This window comes from Gavialis gangeticus, unplaced genomic scaffold (assembly GCF_001723915.1).
Source record: "Gavialis gangeticus isolate Ggan-Ray unplaced genomic scaffold, GavGan_comp1, whole genome shotgun sequence".
Classification (NCBI taxonomy): domain Eukaryota; kingdom Metazoa; phylum Chordata; order Crocodylia; family Gavialidae; genus Gavialis; species Gavialis gangeticus.
The window spans coordinates 83,817,565-83,838,638 of record NW_017729034.1 but is presented as its reverse complement, the minus strand read 5'-3'; the positions used below and the strand labels follow the sequence as shown (position 1 = coordinate 83,838,638).

General features: G+C 38.3%; 1 protein-coding gene across 5 annotated transcripts in view; it reads left to right on the top strand.

Moving 5' to 3' along the window:
- STXBP5 (syntaxin binding protein 5) overlaps nucleotides 1-21,074 on the top strand; it is a 267,766-nt gene that overhangs the window by 165,233 nt on the left and 81,459 nt on the right. For all 5 annotated transcript variants that reach the window (XM_019526951.1, XM_019526950.1, XM_019526954.1 and 2 more), the window contains exons 9-15: nucleotides 37-115; nucleotides 10,587-10,741; nucleotides 12,596-12,668; nucleotides 15,131-15,278; nucleotides 15,364-15,431; nucleotides 16,638-16,678; nucleotides 17,956-18,176. In XM_019526951.1, coding sequence (XP_019382496.1) covers nucleotides 37-115; nucleotides 10,587-10,741; nucleotides 12,596-12,668; nucleotides 15,131-15,278; nucleotides 15,364-15,431; nucleotides 16,638-16,678; nucleotides 17,956-18,176 — 785 coding nt within the window. The remainder of the gene's footprint in view (nucleotides 1-36; nucleotides 116-10,586; nucleotides 10,742-12,595; nucleotides 12,669-15,130; nucleotides 15,279-15,363; nucleotides 15,432-16,637; nucleotides 16,679-17,955; nucleotides 18,177-21,074) is intronic.

The window sequence follows — 21,074 nt, the reverse complement described above, 5'->3', positions numbered from 1 at the left end:
AATGCAGAAAAATAATTTTTTTTTTTTTTTTTTTAGGAAAACAACTAAAAGATGGGAAGAAGCCAGAGCCTTGTAAACCTATACTTAAAGTGGAATACAAAACAACTAGGGCTGGGTAAGACTTTGTTTGCATATCAGATAACTTAACAGCATATTTTGGCAATATTATAGGAGCATTCCGACAATATTTAACCTTTCTCTAATATCAAGCTACAAAACGTACTTAGAGTGCATAATTTTTGTTTTTGGAACGCTGCTTCTTTGAAAGATTAAACTTAAATCACTGGACCATTAGATCTTAAGTACCCTCTCCTATTCCAACATGAGTTTGGGATATTACCTTTCTTTCAGTGTAATTTATGCAATGAATTGTGCGTATTTATGTATATTCATGCATCCATAATAAATCTGTAATTCCAGCAGAGCCTCTTGTTCGAATTACTGTATCTTGACTGGCATGTCTCTGTCATCAGAACCTAATTAAAACTTAAAGATTTTTATAGATAGTGTGGAGTTTCTCATTTGCTTGCAGCTGTAAGTACTTTGAGATGCTTGCATGAAAGAAAGGTGCTAGTAAAGTTGTAATCTTAGTACTTGTGAAAACTTGTGGATCTGCAGGTATTTAGTTTACAGATGGTATTATGTTTTATGTTTTTTCTGGATCATTTTGCATGCTTTCTCTGACTTAGTGAAATGTTTGAATGTGAATCATTTTCTCTTTTCAAACGGTAAGGTAAATGTTTGAATTAAGGTTTTGAACTGTTCTTTTAAAGTCGAAACCCAGCCAAACGATCAATTATACCATCTCAAAACAACCTCTTAATGTTGTTCATTGTTTTGCGGCAGGCTGCACCTGTCCAGGTATTTCCATTTACTGAGAACAAAAATACTAAATAATCATTAAGTCATGATATGTTGAAACCAGACAACTCAACTGCTGTGCCCATGCATTTGACTCAAATAGTGCTATAAATAACTGAAAGCAAGACTTTGATTGCAGAATTTACAGACTAAAATGAACAGTCATTTTAAAAATACTGTCAGATATGAACCTGCACAGTGCAATGTGCGTTTTATCACATGCAAAATGTAACTGAATTGTGGCATGGTATAAAACAAAAAGCCTGTTGTACTGCAACTCAGGTATGTACAACGTCATTTGCGGATACAGCTTTCCAACACTGTGTGTTCATTTTCTCCAAGATGCATTATTTTGTATTTTTTCCAAGCTGAATCCTATTCTGTTGTTTAATCTGAACTTGTTTCCTGATTATTATTATTTTTACTTTTGTTCTTCTAGCCTTTTATTTTCTCTAATCCTGATTGCACTTGTAACACCATTTTTGTTAATGTAATATAATGTTAAATAAGAGTACTTTGCACTAATCCCTTAAATGGAACTTCACTGGATGTTTTAACAATATAGTTCTATTTAATTTTACTATATGTTTATAGATTAGTTCAGTGGAGCTCAGATTTTTACAGCAGCAGACCAGATGCTTTTGACTTGGCTGCACTGCAAGCCATCACTCCTCTCCGGTAGGGGAAGTGGGGGAAAGGGAGGAAGGTCGCTGCCAATGTCAGAGGCAGGGGGGAATTGAAAGAGGAAATGAGTTTACCTCTGGTAAACAGCATCTGCCTTAAGGGAGAGGGGAAGGAGAAAGTTTACCTCTAGTAAGCAGCACCTGCTGTACAGGAAGCGGGGTGGGAGACAGCATAAGCAGCTAGGGAAGTGGAGAGGCAGAGAGCAGGGAGCAGCATGCCTGGCTGAGTTGCTTGCTTCTGGTTCCCCCCTGCAACCACCCCACCACCCCACCCCGCAAGCCGCAGGCCATATCTAACCTTTTTGGGGACTAGATTCTGCCTGCAGGCTGTAGTTTAAGCACCCCTGGTTAGTTAGTTTCCAGTTCTGGTTAGTGCCCTTGGGTAGCTTTTTACTTAACTTTTAAAACAATAATTTAAATGTCCCTTACTTGTTTTGTTCTCCCTTTATTCGTTTTAGGTTGATTAAAAGCTGCTCTCATAGTTGGAGTGTTTTGTGATTATTAAATTTAGAAAATCTGTGTTTCATGGTTTTGTTATCATCTGTAGAAAAGATTCTGATACATTACTTCAAAGGGTATTGAAGTTAGACTTACTGGCTGGTGTTTGCCAGAATGCCTGTCATATTGTAAAAAAAAACCCATTTTTGTTGTTGTTTCTACATCTGTCAGGTATATCATAACTTCCCCAAAACAGTTTTTGCTTGATCAAGAAGTTGATTAATTTCTTACAGACATTAATAAAATGCATATTCGGATCAACACGGCTATCAAATACATCTCTGAAATCCCAAGAGCAGTTCATTTTTACATAACGTGTGTAAGCCTTATTTGCTTTTTGGCAGCCCATATTTTGAAAAACTATCAAGAAAAAAGTAATATAGATAGACGTTTAGGAAGTAATAAAACTTATGTCATTTCATATATCTTACCTTTTTCCTATCACATTTTTTAAAAAGTAGCTAATCTTATGCAGAATCACTACATTAAAGATTGCATTGCAACCTGTCAACAGTGGAATATTAACCTAAGATTTCAGGCTAAATTCTGACTGCAGTCATTCCAGTCATCATAGTTAACTTCTCAGGATGAGTTCACGGGTAAATTAACGCATCTAAGTGTTGTTTTTCACCAGATTACATAGAGGTTATGGTTATATATGGACAGCAGAGAAAAAGCAGTTGAGAAAGGACCTGCAGGCATGTGGAATGTAGTGATTTCTAAACTTAACTGGAAAAATTCAATTTGCTACTCTAGACAGGGGAAAACTTGTCACTCTAAAGATCCTTTCTTATATCCTTTAGTGGATCAGTGATGAAATAAGCTTTGGCAACTAGACCACATGTTGAAATTATTTTGGGCAGTCTAGTTAACTAGTCATCATGCTGACCTGCCTGTCTTCTTTCTAATATAATCAGATGTGATGGGGTGCATATTAGTGAACTGTTAGAGCAGTCCTTTGTAAGTTCAGCCACTAGGAAAATGCATGAGTACCCTACTACTGCATTGTGGTTTATGCGAGAGAGAGACTGAGAATGTAAATGTGGAATGTTACATATACCCAGTAGAGCAAATGTCTACAAAATATAGAGAGAATTCACCACATAGATTTGATCTAACTTTCCTGTAGCTTTGCCTTAGCCCTTGAACATCTCAGAACCAGCAGTATGTTTGGTACTAGACAAAATGCAATCCTTCTTCTGAGCCTATAATTTAAAAGACTAAGTTACTTGAAAATAAAAATGGGGAGAAGTCTAGTTAAATTTTTTGCTTTCTTATACTTACTATAAAGTCACTTCTTGGAGGAGGTTGCCAAAGTGGCTTTCAGGGGGGATTTGAAATAGGTGTTTATTCTTTGCCTTGAAAACTGAAGTAGCCAGTGCTGGTGTCCTGGATCTGGATCTCTTTTGGCCATTCATATCGCTATAGGGTTTGACCTAATACCTTCAGATTTACAGAGGATTTATCAAGATAGGATTTTGTCAAAAATAGCTGAGATGCTCATCAGGATTAGTTTAGTTAGCCTGGGATTGAGTCCAGTATAGTCTATCTTCAGACTTCATGAAATTAGTTTAGTTCTTTTAAAAATCAGATTTTAATTGTTTAAAAAATATTATTATAATACAGATTTGTCTTATAATGGTATTGCAAAAATATCAAAATTATTTTCAGACTTAGCTAATGTGCAGTTAAAAAATAAGGATCACTTCCATTGTCATCATTGGCAATCCCTTGATTTAAGAATGAGCTCTGTCATGGCTCAGTCATAGGTCTTCAGGTGATTTAAGAATCTAGCCCCTGAGTCACAGATCGAACCACAGAAGTTGCAGGTCTTTCTGCAGGGGAGAGTAGACTGTAGGCGTGGATTTGTCTCCTTTCTCCTTCTTTCTTATCTACTTCAAGGGCAAGACACTTTACTTCAAAATGGGCCATCTCTTATTTGAGGTTGCAGCACCCTTGGAGTCTGTTAGCAGCCAGCTGCTCCCACCTCTTCATGTTGTCATTTGTTTTGTTGAGGTGTGCCTTCAATGCATCCTTGTAGCATTTCCTCTAGCCATCATGAGATCTCAGGCTGCAACTAAGCCAGGAGTAGAGCACTTGTTTAGGGAGTCTAGAGTTAGGCATCTGTACACAATGTCCAGCCCAGTGAAATTGGTGCTTGAGGAACATCAATTCTATGCTGGTAATGTTGACTTAAGCAAGGAGGCTGGCTTTTGCATGGTGATCTTCCCATTTGATGTGGAGGATTTTCCAGAGGCATTGTTGGCGATACCTCTCCAGGCTCTTGAGATGACAGCGGTGAATCAACCACATTTAATGTTTATAGAGGAGAATGGAGATGATACTCCAGGTTGTACACCTTGATCTTGGTGTTTTTTCAGAGATCGTGCCCAATAAAGACGCACTGAAGTAGTTGGCCAGAGGAGACACTTACACCTGAAGTGGGGCAGTGACTCACCTGCATTTAACCTCAGATCAGATGACAAAAAGGATCCGTTTCCTATCTGCTACAAAGACTGGTTGAAGCCTTATGGCTGTGAAGAAGCCTCAGGAACTTGATGTACTTTTCAGGACATCCAAATCTGGCCAGGACTTTTCACAAGGCATGGTGATTTGACTGATGGAATCAAAGGCCTTAGTAAGGTCAGTGAAGGCCATAGACCGATCCTGATGTTGTTGCTGACCATTCTTGGACTGGGCACAGGCAACAAAGATCATGTCAGTTGCCTCATGGGATAGGCTGAAACCATACTGAGATTCTGGCAGGACTTCCTCAGAAAGAGGTAGAAGACAGTTCAGGAGGATGTGGGAGAAGATTTCTCCTGCTGTGGAAAAGAGGGTGATATCTCAATATCAAGTTCCCATATAGATGGCAATTTTTAAATCCCTTCCCGGGTTCCTTAGCATTGCCTTCATTTATGGGCAGGGCAAGGCAGAGAGCTTTTCATGAAGGCATTGTTGGAGATGTTTACAAACCCTTACATCTTGAAGAGATTAGGTGCTGGGAGACCTTCACATTGCTTTTGACTGCTTTTGGTGTTTTGGAGCAAGCTGAATGTTCATAATGGATCTGATAAAATGGTAATCTGTCCGGCAGTTATTGGTTTCTCACATGGCTTGTGTGTTACGTATGTCCATTCAATCATGGGCTCTAAGAATAGCACAGTCAAAGATGTGCTAATGCTTAGACTGAGGGTGAGTCCAGGTAGTCAATCTGGCACTTTGTCCGAATACCATGTTCATGTTGACAAGAGCAAGCTCTACACATTTGCTCAGCAGAAGGGTGTCATTGGATTTCCCTACTCCTTCCTTCCCAATGGTGCCAGCCCAGAGTTCCAGGTCACGCCCAACTTGTTCTTGCAAGTATTAGTCAGGACATTGTTCTTGCAAGTATTAGTCAGGACATGATCAAGATTGGAGTAGAAGAGTTCTTTGGCATCATAGTCGGCCACAAGCATTGGAGCATATGCACTGATGGTGACATGGTGGTGGTTGTTGAGCTTAAGACATTCATTAATGAATTAATGTAGCCTTCTTCCATCTTTGCCACTGTTGAGATCCTGACATTGTCCTCCTGATCCCCTGTTGAAGGCTTGGGGCTGGACCATAGTTGGTCTTGGATGTCCCCTTAGGCCTGTTTGCTATGGATGACCCTGCCAGGATTGTGAGACTCCAAATGACACGTCTCTGAGGATCATTGGGGTACAAAAGCCTCTGCACTGCTACAAGGTCTCAATCCATGGAGAGGCACTTCCATCACCTCTGATGTTAATTGCTTTGGACTTGAAATACAACTTCTTAAGAGCTCTTAGTTCTGAAAACTAGTTCATTCTACAAAGTGCAAATGCTATTTCCAGCTGAAACTACAAAGGACTCTCCAGGTAGACAGAATGTAATTACCTGAGTCTGATCAAAATCAGCTTATCAGAACATTAAACATTTCCACTGTAATCTGTAAAAACGTTTACATAATTGAGATGCACAGTTGTAATTATCACTTCTAATATATATTATCACATAGTTTTTTATTTTAAGTGCATAATTAAGAAATATAATTATGCTATTATATTATGTAATTACAGTGTTTAGTCATGTTGCTAATAAATGTATTTATTTAGTTCGTTAGTTATTGGATTTACATGCAGTCCTTCTCAACAGAGACTCAGTAAAATAAAATATAAAACAAATACACTAAAGTACCAAAATATCCAAGCAAATTCATATATAAGCATGCAATAGTATTATGTTCTACATGTTTCTTTAACCTAAAATTATTATAATTTTTTTGCACTACCATGGTGGCCTTTCTTAAGTGCCTGACCTACATGAAATCTGCTACTATTATTTTGTTCCAACAGTTTCTCTTCCGTTTTTTAAATGTTTCATGGAATAGATATGATTTTTATGGAAGCTCTAGATTGCATAATCAACCATTTAGTTGGTGTGATTCAGGCCCATTAATTTTCACCCTGACTAATGAATTGTAAATATGTGTTCACAATTAAAGGGGAAATTATATTATGCCATTTTCTCTAAGTATGCTTCCCCCTGCCAGTATGGTACCTTCGCTGGAGTATAGCTGGACATGGAATTTATAGTGGTTAAGAAACTCCCAACTAATACAGAATGCTGTAGCATGTCTCCAGCAAAATGAGATGCAACAAGTATATTGGACTAGTCCTATGCCTCTAATGGCTTGCTGTTGAATGCTAAATCAAAGTCATTGTCTTGGTTAGTATCTACAAAGTGCTTAATGGTGAAAAGATTGCTTGATAGGTCTGCTTCTCAGGTACAGTGGAATAAATCTGTCATAAATATAAAGCTCATCTACAAAGAACTTTGTCAGCATCTGGTCTTCAGTATATACCCTCAAGAACTAAGGACCATCACAGGTTCCTGCCACTCTTCTACTTCAAGAATAAGGCACTTATCTTCAAACCTTCCTCCACCAACAGAAACCTTTACTAGCATGTACCTTTAAAGAGAGAGAGAGATTAAAAATATAGCATGCACAATTATCCCCCTGGGCGGAGGATAAGAGAATAAATAACATGTAAAAGGTATAAAAGGTACCCAAGACTGTGGGATGAGAACAGTAATAAGAACCTACTATGTAAAATAACATCTCAGTTTTGCTTAGATAAAGCATTTGGCACCTTACTGATTTTACTCAAACGTTGAAATGTAATCAATGGTAGTTTTGCCCTGATCGAAGAAAATGGGGAAAAATTGACATCAGTATACTGAAAACATACGATCTGTCTCTGCTAATCCTCCTAATACAGCACCCTGCAGAACTCCAAATGTTCTCCATTAGAGAGAAGGAACAGTTTTACAACAACTGCTTTCTTACTGAGAACACTCTAGGAGGAAAAAATGGAGACACTGTAAAGTAGCCTCATTTATCCCCAGCGTGATTAAAAAAAGTCCATCGACAACCTCGTGAATAGCTGTGTTGAAAGTAGTTGCTACGTTTTAATAGAAACTCCATGTTTAGAAGAGCTACTGGTGGAACCAGTGCACTGTCCCATACCAAGATCAGTATAAAGATTGTTACGGGTTGCAGAGTTCTGAGGTAGCCAGATACTGAAATGCCTTATAGTAATCAAGGGGTCAAGGTAGTTGGCCATATTATCAACATCAAGTGATGGTTTCTTGAATAGTTGCTTTACTGATGTAATAGCAATAGTCATCTTGCCTTCCTTGAGGAAATACTGACCATTAATTACAGTTTAACCTTGCCAAACGATGTATTATCTTGGTTTGGTATTAAAACAGATGGCAATTTTTGCCATTTAAGTTTAAAAGGAAAAAGTGTCCTATTTCTTATGCATATTTACTTCAACTCTGTACATTATCTTTTGTTGTAATAAATTTAATATAACCTTGTATATATGGCAAACTGACTTTGTAATATAAATACTCTTTTACCAAAAAAAAACAACTGTTGCTCTAGCTTGATTTCAAGTCCTTAATTTGCTTTCCCAAGAAGGAGAAAATGTTTTCATGAAGTAGATCTAATTTGTCTTTTCTTTGTTCAGTCATCTAAAGTGTCTAATTAAATCGTAGTAACCTAATTCACATGATAGCTATACCAAATGTAGTTGTTCCAGATGTGTAAAATTGACTTATAGATGGTGTTGGATTAGGTGAGCTGCCTGCTTCAAAACTTCTGTTCATTTTTATGATAAGTAACTAAATATACTGAATAAGTAGTTAAATCATCCTGTTAAAAGAATAATAATTTCAAGTGTATATCGGGTACAGAATTGTTTTGTTTTAGGTCCATATATGAAGTCTCTCTGAGCGCTCTGGCCATCAGCTCCCTTAGCCCCAGGGACCACGCTGCTCTGCTGCACTCCCAGGGGCAAATGCAGGCGGCAGAAGCTGCAGAGGGGAGGGAGAGCCTGAAGATTCCGGTGGTGGTAGCAAGAGAGCAAAACAGGAAGCAGCGTCCAGGCCGAGCGAGTGCTTGGGAGCCATGGTTTAACCCCTCAGGGCTCACATGTGGCCTGTGGGCTGCCAGTTGGACAGTCCTGTCTTAAATAAAAGCAATCCATTTTTTTCTGGCTGGAAAAATGTCAGAAGAATTGATGAAGCAATAAGTTAATTTACATTTTTATAACACAAGGTCATATTTTTGTGTTCAGATTAAATGAATTTTAAGAAGGAAATAACTCTAAACTACAAATATTTTTAATAATTAATGACATTTCTAGAATGAAGCAAAAAAAAAAATTGGGATTCTTGGTGTTTTTATGAGTTAAGCCAGTTTATAATATGGTACTGTCCTTGATTTAAAATTGGGGGAATCATGCCTTTTTGGGGGAAGAGGGGAACTTCTGCTGCTATCAGTGACAATTACATATATATATTTCTAAAAAGAACTGTGCTGCTTCTGTTTGAAAATCCTAATCATCTGTGGTTTTAATCTCAAAATTGCTATTGCATTTACAATTTAAATTGAAAAATATTAATAAGTGATAGTACTTTTATTATGTTTGTTATGAACTTCTTGCCAATATTCTTATGTTCTGTAAAGTTAGTAAATTTCAGTGCTTTAATCTCTTACTGTATCATAGTATAAATCTCATGTGAAGTCTCTGTTATGTAGTCAATTTAAGCTATGTGCAGACGTTCAGTTTCTCCTATGAGAGTCCACGAGCTTTTCTACTGTCTTGGGAAAATTCACCAGTGTATAGATGTTCATGATTTTTTTCCTAGAGCAAAAATGGCTGCTCTGGAAGAAAAATAAGTTGGGAACAACATGAGAGAAATGGTTCCTGGGAGAATCTCAGAAAACCAAACATCTGTACAGGTACCTGTAGAGATGCCACAGAGAAATCCTTCAGAATCCCAGCGAAGCAGGGAGCAGATCTTGCCCCCCTGCGTGCTTCCAGCTGGAAAAGACCAGCACCAAAGTACTTAGGGGGCATGTTCTGCTCCTGACCTGAGCCAGAGGTCCCCTGGCCTGACCCAGCAGAACCCCTCTATCCACTATCACTGACTTGGCAGACCCTGTGTCCCCTAGTGCTCCTTGGCAGGCCAGTGTCAGTACCACAGGGTCTCTGTTACTTAGCTTGAATGCCTGAACAGGGTTCTATGGGTAAGTTTTTCTGCTGGGAAAATAAACCTGGGAGAATTCTTCCAGATCATTTGAACATGTGTATGCAGCTTTCCTTTCCTTTTCCTTTGAAATATAATCCTTGAGTTTCTGTCACCTTCACTAAGCATGTGTTGTACTATGACTATATGGAGACATTGCTTTTTCTGTTCTGAAAAATCAATATAGTAAAAGTTTATATGATGTTTCAGATAGTTGTCCTTTGAAATTATTACGTAATATAAAATGGGAAAATAGTTGCACCAGATCAGATCATTAGTCTGTCAAGTCCAGCGTCCTGCTTCTAAAAAGAAGTCATATACAATATTTTTAAGAACTTCAAGTTGTTCAGCAATACATTGTATAGTTTGAGCTTGTCTTTCTCTTAAATTTTATCTGAATAAACATTTGGAGGAGGGTGGATTACATGAGTAGTATGTTATTCTTATTAACTCTGTTTCATTGGAGAAATATATATAGTTGTATAGATATATATGTAGATTTGTTTTTCCTGTCATTGCTAAAAGAAAATTAGAGAACTGATATTTAAGATTTCTTAACAGATGGGACAGGCAAAAATCTGGGGAATCCTTAATAGTTCCAGATTAGAATTGTGAACTGTGCAAGGGCTAATACGAATCGGTGTATAAACGTATTTTGTGCCAGTATCGAATTATGCACTACCACTGACCTTTGTGTGCAGGGGTGGAGAGTGGAATAGAAAACACCCAGAATAGGTAAACTTGGGCAAATTGTCTGACATCACAGTAGTGAAATTTATTCTGACATTCTGCTGTTTGAGAACTATTATGAATAATTCTAAATGCATGTATGGCTAGCTGTTTTCTTTTTCAACTTCTGCTATGGAGCAATGAGACTTGTTCCACTTTTCATTTTTAGTAAATATTTCATAACTATAAATGCCTTTGCTTTATTTCTAGGGAGCCTTTTATTATTCTGTCAGGAGGCTTGTCATATGACACAGTAGGAAGAAGACCTTGTTTAACAGTTATGCATGGGAAGAGTACTGCTGTGCTAGAAATGGATTATTCAATTGTTGATTTTTTAACCCTCTGTGAAACACCGTATCCTAATGGTAGGTTCTGCAAAGGTATTTTTTTTATCACTACTACTATCTGTTCTTTCTGTAGCCTTAAAACACTCCTTACCACTTCTTTTTCTCTCTGTTACATCTCTGTGGGAGATTGGACTGGAGCTAACATTACTGGTTGTGGCTATTGCCTGTTAAGTTCTACTTCAGCGTTCCTTGAAAAACAAAACAGATGTCTGTAAGCTTTATCCTTCATCATAGTGTTCTATAAGTAATTGGTGATCAGTTTTTTTTCTGAAAATACAATTGCTAAAAAGCATGTGCTTGTAAAGTTACATCATCAGCCATAACCCTGATAAATGAATTAACTATGGTTTCATCTGCAAGGATTAGACTTCTAAAACAGTTTGATTCAATATTAATAATAATTAGCATTTTGGCTTTAATCTTTAATGTTTTTATAAATATATGTGAATCATTTCAATGCTTCTGAGATTGACAAGCCCCTTGTTAGCCTGTTTTACAGGTAGAAAATTTCCAACACAAATTGGAAATTGTCATTCCTCTAATTGCACTAGACGGAGTGATAGTTAGATTTGCTCCATATTTTATTCTGTTTTGCCTGTCTTGTATGTGTTATTAATTGGCAGTCATGATAGGTTGATAACTGATAGTAGCTCACCACTATTAATTGGAGTATACGTTTGTGTCAGAGGTCTCAGTGCAGTGGTTCTCAACCATTTTAGACTTGAGGGACCCCTCAGAATGCCAGCTCCTTAGTTTTTACTGTTTTGGACTGCAGAAAAATAATAGAGCAATTCTTCTATTGCAAAAAAGTCAAATCACAACTTACTGATATTTTAACGTTATAGATTCTTATGTGAAATCTTGTGAATCATGTTTGCAGTCTAACAATGCTAACCTTTTGTAGCACCCTTAGAGGGATCTCAGGGCATCCCAGAGTTCCATGGCACCCTAGTTGAGAATCAGCATCTCTAAGCGAGACGTTGAGTTGCAGCAGAGTTCAATAAGAGTACTTAATACAATACCTAGATTGGGGGTCAGCAACATTTTTGGGCAGTGCCAAAAACACCCACAACCTCAACTTGTAAGATGTTGGCATACCAGGGGCAGATGACAGGGGAGCTGTTAGAGGCCTGTTACCTGCTGTGGCAGCACAGGCCTGGCCCCTTCCCCAAGGTGCAGGTGCCAAGGAAAATGCCTTTGCATGCCATATTCTGGCACGTGTACCAGGGGTTGCTTACCCCTGACCTAGATGTGTATTTATAACAGGCCAGTAGGTTCAGTGACTTAATAGTGAAGCTTGCCTCCTGAGTTCTTCATATTAGTGCTGTTCTTCTTTCCTGCCCAAAGCTGAAATGCTGGAGGTGCAATTCAACATCCAAGCAAAAAAGAATCTGGCCAAACAAGTATTCTATAATTCTGATGTCTACTACTTTATTGACTGATTTCCTGTCTTTGATTTTGCATCTATCCTTGGTTCAAAATCTCTGGCCTACCTTAAGGTTGCAGACTGATGTTTTGGAATTGCTTTCCATTTTCTTCCTTCCTTTGTCAAACTGTCACTCATTTCAAGTGGAAATTTACTTATCAGTTGAGAAACTTCTGTTCCAGTAACTTTTATTTTCTCAAAATACTGTTTCTGCAGGTGCACACTCATCTTCCTTCCCCCACCCCCCCTTTTTTCCTCCCTCAAGTCTTTAATATTGGTTTAACTGAGATGGGGAAAACAACAAAGATAGGTGAAAGGGATCTTTGGACCCTCATGTGGAACACTCATATCTGTGGATGCAGCATCTCAAGTGTGGACTCCCTGAGTATGTAAGTTAAAAGAACTCAAATGATGATGAATAACTTGGCTTTTGATCTGTTTTTCAGATTTTCAGGAACCATATGCTGTGGTGGTTCTTCTTGAAAAGGATTTAGTACTTATAGACCTTGCACAAAACGGGTAAGGATATGGAGTATAGTTGAAGGCATATGCAGTGTGTCGTCTTAATTATAAATATTTAGTTATATATAGTCTGCTGTGGATCCATGTGGTAGCACCTCTGAGTCTTCTGTTTGTGATGGAAAATAATATTTATTAAGACTTCAGTTTCCGGCTTACTGCAGTTGTGTTTGAGTAACTAGCATTATTAAAACTTCCAAATAGATCTTTCAGAACAAAATCCATTTAAAAGAGCACCTAACTTCCACATTCTGATTTGAGATGCATATAACATAACAACAACAACAGTAATAATAAACACTTCTGTATCTTTGTGATTGTCCAGAGCTACTACCTATGGCTAAGTGTTTGGCATAGAAGTAGAAGAGGTCTTAACTCCGATTGCCTTATTGATCTACTTTTCTCAGGTTATTAATTCATAACAAAACTCTTTAGTGAGTTCATTCTTGCAGCAAAGTTTTTCTGTGCTGAGCAGAACAGCCAGTAGTCAACTACTATCTTATTTGAGTTTTGTTAAGTTTTATCTTTAAAAGTGTCCTAGTCACCCATTAAAATATTTTTCTTTGTGGGATGGAAGGAGTGTATGAATAGAAAGAGACTTTTTTTTGACTTTTTAAACCTTTATTATAAAAATACAAGGTGAAATTGCAGTGTGCAGCCCTCCCAAGGGTTGAGCGTGAAACAGTTGTCAGTAATGAAAGCAGTTGTACCACCAGAGATTGAAACCACCTCCCCACAACAGCCTTCATGTCTTCAACCATACGTTAAAGGCTAGAGAAAGAGAATTACGGATACCCATGGAATTGGACTAGTTGAGGAACGCTTATCAGGTCATGAAGTTATTTATCCTTAAGAATGCTGGACTGTGAGTGATACTTAATCTGTGAACCATCTGAGGTGTGCAGAATTCTTTCATTTCACAGCGATGATTGTATAACAATGATAAAACATCTGTCAATTTTTAAGCAGTGATGCTTATGGGTAACTGTAATTCAGTCCTGGATTCTCATAATACATCGGAAAATACTTTTCAGTAGAATAAACTAAGTTTCAAAGCACATCTTCATGGCCTGATTGCCTGCTTTCATATCTCTTTTTGTTGAATGTTTTAACTCTATCATAAAATTGTAGAGAACTAGGGTTGGAAGGGATCTCCAGAGCTCATCTAGTCCAACAACCTGCCTGAATCTAAACTCTACGTAAGCGTACCGTCCCCTCAGACCTAACACCCTAACTTGCCATAGTTAAAGCAGGAGAACCACAGTAGCCAACATCCTGCTTCTTTGAAATGTCGTCAGTATATGCTCAAGACATCCAGGGTAGAGGGCCATGTCCCCCACTACAGAGAAAGGCAAAAAACCCCACAGTCTGTACCAGTCTGACCATGGGGTAAATCTGTCAAAATCCTACTAAATTGGCCCTGCATTCTCCACCGTGTTTGCAGTCCTTCCCAGTTTTGTGTTGTCTGCAAACTTACTCAAGAAGCTTCCTATATCCACATCCAAATCATTAAGAAACATGTTGAACAGTACTGGGCCAAGGACAGATCCCAGTGGGACTCCACTCAGAACTTCCTACTACTCTGACATGGACCTGTTAATAATTAGCCTTTGCTTGCAGGTGTTGAGCCAGTTAACTTATTCACCTTTAGTAGTTTTGTCTATCCCACATTTCTCCAATTTGTTTATGAGAAGTTTGTGTGGGACCTTGCAGAAGTCCAGATATGCTATATATCCACATCATTCCCCCCCATCCATCCAAGTAGTTACTTTGACTCCCCCACTGCCTCTGTGCCCTGGCTTGGCTTTCTTCACTGCAGTCATTGTGTGGGTTATGAATTTTAGATGGCCTTCCAGCTTCTAGATACGGAAAAACTATAACAAATCTTTATACATTTTCTATGTATGGAATCTAATTATTGGAAGGGGTGTCATCTTAAATTTAGAGTAGTTCAGAGTAAATTCAGTAGTTTAGAGTAGATTCAGGTAAGTACAGTATCTTCAGAGTTTGAGAACTAGATCTCAGTAATGTACTTTCATTTTGGCTACTACAGAAACTTAAAGACAACTTTAAAATGTTAGATTCAACGACTGGAAGTAGCTTTGCAGCAGCTGGTACAATTTAATACTTGACAAATTGTATTGAATGAGCATTCATTACAAGGAGCAGTAGCCTACATTTCCTTGTGATCCTACTGCAGGCAAACTATTTTTGATTACTATGTATGATAGCACCCACAGTTCTCCCTGGAGTATACTAAGCATGTTCCAGGTGGACAAAAAAGCCTGGATCTTGACCTAAGAGGATGGCATATTGGTCTACACTGGTTTCTGACTCATTTGCCCATTTTGAAGTTAAAAATGGAATACATTTATAAACTTACAGACTTTGATTCATTTGTAATTTGCATTAAAATAAATTGTTGTTCTTTGCCTAACAATTTTTCCCTTCCTCCATGAAAGGTATCCTATATTTGAGAATCCCTACCCTTTGACTATACATGAATCTCCTGTTACCTGTTGTGAATATTTTGCTGACTGTCCTGTAGACCTCATTCCTGCACTTTATTCAGTGGGGGCCCGGCAGAAACGTCAAGGTTACAGTAAAAAGGTACTGTATCTAATGCATATATCTCTTTTAAAGCATCAGCATTACTTGTCAGGCTTTTACAGTCTATTTGTTGTTAACTTTCTAGGAATGGCCTATCAGTGGAGGCAACTGGGGCCTGGTCACTCAGAGTTACCCAGAGATAATTATTACAGGGTAAGTGGGATGATGCAACTAACTTCAGTGACTGAATAAAAAGAATGCTAGTGTGCTTTTTATTCACTTCACCTACCAAAAACAGCGGTGTATGAAAGGTATGAATGATTAAGTGTGCTTTAAGCACCTTGTTAAGAGTTAAAGCTTCTGAATACTAACGTGAAAAAATAGTAATAAGTATCTAATATATTTCTTGTTTGATAGTTGGAGAACTTTTTGACTGGTTTCAATTTATGCCTATGTGTTTGGTGTTAAAACAACATAAAGCAACAATAAGTAGAGAAGAGAACTGTACCTTTGTGCAAAACCAGATAAGTGTTCTTGCAGTGATGCAGACAAAGCACTGCAAGACTCCAGGAAGAAAGTGTTCAAGGCAAAACACAGAAATAAATGTGCTTCCCATTCTGTTATGTGATATGCAACAGCACACTTTATTTATTGTGTACAAATTGCATGAAAATGAGACAAGGAAACAATAATGATGAGTCAAGAAGTATATCCAGTATAGTAAGCTGCCTCCCCAGATAGATTTCATTTGCTTTCTGTAACTACCCCTGAAATGCTTGCTATTCCCTTTTTTCATTATAGTTTCTGTGATGATGTTTGATCTATTTAATTGACTTCCTAGACTTTCTTGGAGTACTTTTTTAAAATATGTATCTGTTTTGCAAGTTGTTGAGTTCAGTAATCAAATGTCAGTTGTACTTTTTAAAACAGTTAGACAGTTAGATCTGTTTGTCATCATAATCTAATACATGACATTCTAATAACTCTTCTCAAAATGAAGTAAAGCAAAGGTTTCTCTGGGGATAAAACTGCCACTGTTCTTGAAGGTTTGTTCTGTGGCTAGCATTTTCAGAGGCAGATGTTAAATTTCTACTGACATTCAACTGATTTGCATGCCTTAGCTCTCTTTGGGCCCCTTTGAAAAGGCTAGCTTGCTGGATAAGAATCTTTCTTAAACAACACGTCATCAGAGATCAGACACTTCCAATGTTCCGCTTGATACACTTTGAGAATTTAAAGACCTCACATTACTAGTAATTTTTTCAGTTATTTTTAAATGGCATTTTACGGTGTAACAGGTACTAATCAGAATGTTGGCTCTATGGTTTATTGTCAAATAGTTAGATAAGCTAGTCTAAATCTGGCTTAACCTTTTTTTCAGAAACACTTTCTTTATTTTTACTTTTATGTATTTCTTAGACATGCTGATGGATCAATCAAGTTTTGGGATGCGTCTGCAAGTAAGAATTTAAATTATTGTAACTTGTTTATTGAGTAGATTTTTTCCTAAACTTGCCTATTTTTGTAATGGAAAGTCATTGTCCAGAGGATGTTCATATTGACTGCCTCACAAAACAGTCCATGTCTTATGAATACCTGAAATTAACTGAATTAAACTTTCAGCCTGTTAAGTTTACTTGAATAGTTCAGTGTTTGAATCCTGCTGCCTAAAAGAAAGCTTTTCATTAGAATGGGTTTTGTCTTGGTTTTCTTCTCCCTCAGCAAGCAGATATGGGAGAGAAGAGTACACTTCTGAAGCAGTGGAGCTTTAGTGAAATGGGTCATTAACTTTCTTTTATTTATTTATTACAGAAGATTATAGACATTCACAAAATATAAATTACTAATAAATAACAGCCACTAAGAATAACTAAGAATATGTGATGCATAATTTATGCTAGAAAAGCCTGACTTAAATGTACCATAAGCACATCTGTCAAATCAGTTGATCCAAAGCTTAGGTATTACAGGTATTTCTGACAGAGCCTGGAATTAAGACTTTGTTAGGTTTGATTATGCCATAAATATAAAAACTTTTATTGTATGAAAGAAGTTCCTCCTTAATCTGTTGGTGTATTATTTCCTTTGCATGGCTGTTCAATTTTGGCAGTGTTTTTAACTCTTTGTATTTCCTGCTAAGGCTACAAACAGGTACCACATTTTTCTAGGAATAAACCATTTTATTCTGGGACAAAGTACAGTCATCAAATGTCCATGTCTTTTTTTCCCAGGACAATTCCTAAAAAAGTTCACAGGGTAAAAAGTACTATAAGGACATCTCAAAGTGCATCTGAACAGTTGTTTTAGGATTGCATCATTGAATCCATGGCAAAATCAGCAATGAATTCATGCGCTCACTAAACCCTGATTTAGAAGAGCCGTGAATGTACCTGCCAATCACAGGATACTTCTGTTGTTTGTTTAGGGACAGACACAGGCAGGCACAACTTGTCCAGGGACAAATGCATCATATGTTTGTATCCTAAGAGAAATAAGCAGATTTAGCCTAGATTTAATAGGGCTGAGATTTTCCCTTTTTCAAGAAAAGTCTTGACCTATAGATACATTTTTATTATAGGAGAATGTCAACACTGTAACCGTTGCTTTTACTCTGCCCTCTTTTTTTTTAACATAACTTGTTCCCATAGTTAATTGGAGGAGAGTCCAAAAAATAAATTGGGAAAGATTATAAATTGAAATTGAAAATTAACTTTTGTGCATTTTGATTTGTTCCTAGTAACACTGCAAGTACTTTACAAGCTAAAAACAGCTAAAGTTTTCGAAAAATCACGGAATAAGGATGACAGACCAAACACAGACATAGTAGATGAAGATCCCTATGCTATTCAAATCATCTCGTGGTCTCCAGAAAGTAGGATGCTGTGCATAGCAGGAGTTTCTGCACACGTTATCATTTACAGGTTTAGCAAACAAGAAGTGACAACAGAAGTTATTCCGGTAATAGCATACTGTTTGGTTTTTTAAAAATGTTATGGCATTTTGTTATAATAGAAATGTTATTGTTTTATATTTTTTTTACATTCATCCAGTTGGTAAAATTGACAAACAGGAAATATGCAAACTAGAAACAGCTGCTTGCAGAAAATTGAATTAAAGTTTTTTTTTCTTTTTAGAGAAATTTGTAAGTATAGCCTTAGTCGACCTATGCCTTTAAATACATGCTTAACTTTAAATATTAGTACAAGATAACCACATGCTTAAAGGACTTCATTCTTCATTATCAAAATTCTGCAGAGTTGGCAGAAGTACTTAACGTCTTTTTTTAATTCAGTCTTCATGAATAAAGTCAGCAACCTGATCACAAGTACAGCTGGCAGCAAAGATAGTGAAGTAGACAAATAGAACAAGATGGGGATTACTTAGAGATGTTAGAGGCTTTCAAGTCAGCAGGGCTAAATTGATGTTAGGCCATAGACTCAAACTTGTGACCTTGGCCTGGTGGACACAAGTGGTCATCCTTGTCTGCCACCTTTTCCTTATTAGCCCAGACTGATGCAGGCTGGCCTAAAGCCTTCTGGAGAGGCTAACCTCTACCTACTCCCAGTGGTTGGAGTAGCTGGCTAGGGTCAAAGTGACCCTCCACTTCCCCCATATAAACCCCTGCACAGAAACAGGAAGTGTCTGCACAACAGGACTCAACCAAGGCCGCTACTCTGTTCCTTCTGGCTTGCTCCTTAAATCTGCTCTCTACCTGATCTCTTGGCTTCTTGACTCATCTTCCTCCTCAACTCTGCTCTTACTAGATCTCCCAGTTGCATGACTCCACTCACTCACTCTCAGATTGACCTCCTGGCTGCCTGACCTGGTTTGTCCTTGGATTCTGCTTGCCCATCCCGATCTGGTCGACACCTCAATTCCTAAGTGGCCCCAGACCTGACTATCCATGTTGTGGCATGACAATGGGATACATCCTAGGGTACTAACAGAACTGGCTTAGGTAATTTGATAGACCTCATCTTTAAGAGCTCATGGAGGTTGGGAAGAGGTCCTGGATCTCTGGAAAACTGCAAATATAGTGCCCATTTTTAAGAAAGGGAAGGAGGAGATTCCAGGGAATTATTAGCCAGTCAGTTTGATACTTGGAAAGATCCTAGAGCAGATCCTTAAAGAATCTCTTTCAATGCACTGTTATGAGAATAAAGTGGTCAGAGACAGGCAACGTGGATTCACCTAGAGCAAGTCATGCCTGACCAATCTGTTTTCCTTCTGTGACAATTTGGCTTACTCTGTGGATGAGGGGAGAGCAGGGGGTGTGATATACCTTGACTGTAAGGTACATACTTAACTGGTTGGATCATCACACTCAACAAATAATCATCAATGGTTCAACATCTAGTTGGGAGGAAGTAACAAGTGGAGTTCCCCAGGGGTCTGTCTTGCATCTGGTATTAAGTATTAACATCTTAATTAACAATTTTAACTATGTAATTAACAATTTCGACTAGCAAATTTGCAGACAATCTTAAATTTGGTGGGTTGCGAACATTCTGGAGGGTAGGGCTAGGATCCAGAATGACTTGGATACATTAGCTAAATGATCTGAAATCAGTCAGATGAAATCAACAAGGACAAGTGCAAAGTCCTACACTTGGCATGGAATAATTCCATGCACAGATACACACCAGGAAATGATTGGCTAGGCTGCAGTAAAGCAGAGATTAATCAGGGATTGCAGTGGACCGTAAGATGAATATGGGCCAACTATTTTTGTTGCCAAAAAAAAAAAAAGGCACCATAGTGGGTTGTATTAACAGGATTTTCACTTCCAGATCATTCAGAGTGATTATTTTGATTTATTTGACACTGGTGAGGCCTCACCCAGAGCCCTGTGTCCATTTTGAAGTTTGTAATCACACAGACATCCCCTCTGGACTGAAGCAATCCAGGCACATGCCTGCAGTGGCTCAGGCTAGAAACTGGGGGTGCTAGAGCAGCCCTCCCTTCCCTTCTACTATGCTGAACTGAGTGTGGCTAGGGCTCAGCAGGATGCACAGATTAGGGAGGGGTGTTGTCTCCATTCCCGTACCCCAGCCCAGCAGGGAGTTGATAATACAGTGTTTATCAGCCCATTAAGAAAGCAAAAGCCTCTCTCATTAGTTCAAGTTCTTAAACAATTTTTTCCAAGAAAGGAGCAGAGGGACATTACCAGCTGAGCTGTTGCTTTAGCTCTAAAAAGCCCTAAGTAGACACTGTCCTGTCTACCTTACACAGACACCTCTCAGCATTAGCTAGTGTACCACATGCTGGCTATGGTCCATGTTCTGGGAGAAGGGAGCAGGGAGTAGTGGAGGGAGCTCATGGGGCAACTAGGTAGATGCTGCTGTGCCTGTTGTCTCTGCTGGAGCTCCAGCCAGGGAGCAGAGGGGAGGGGCCAGCCCAGATTGCTGGAGTAGACAGCCCTGCCCAGTGCTGCAAAGCATGTGGGTGCTGGGGGACTTCAGTTTAAGCTAAACCAGGAATTGGTGTGAAACAGACATTGCATAAACCGGTTTGATCCAAAACGGTAAGTCTGATAGTACATTCAACCAGGTTGATGTCAAACCAGTTTCAGACATTTTTAAACTGGTTTATGTGCACTGAACATCTGTTACAGGTTTAAAACAGTTTCTGATCACTTAAACCGGTTTATGTGTAATGTCTGTCCCTAGTCCTAGTCATTTAGATTCTATACATGGGAAATCATAAATGTATTCTAATTCTCCATATATAGAATCTAGTTAGTGGCTGGTCATTTTAAGTCATCCCCCCAACTCCTGTAGTGGGGAAAGCAGCACTGAGGAGTCGCACCCTCTTGCCCCCTATCCCTTGCATCCCTGCCAGAAGACCTGGCACCTG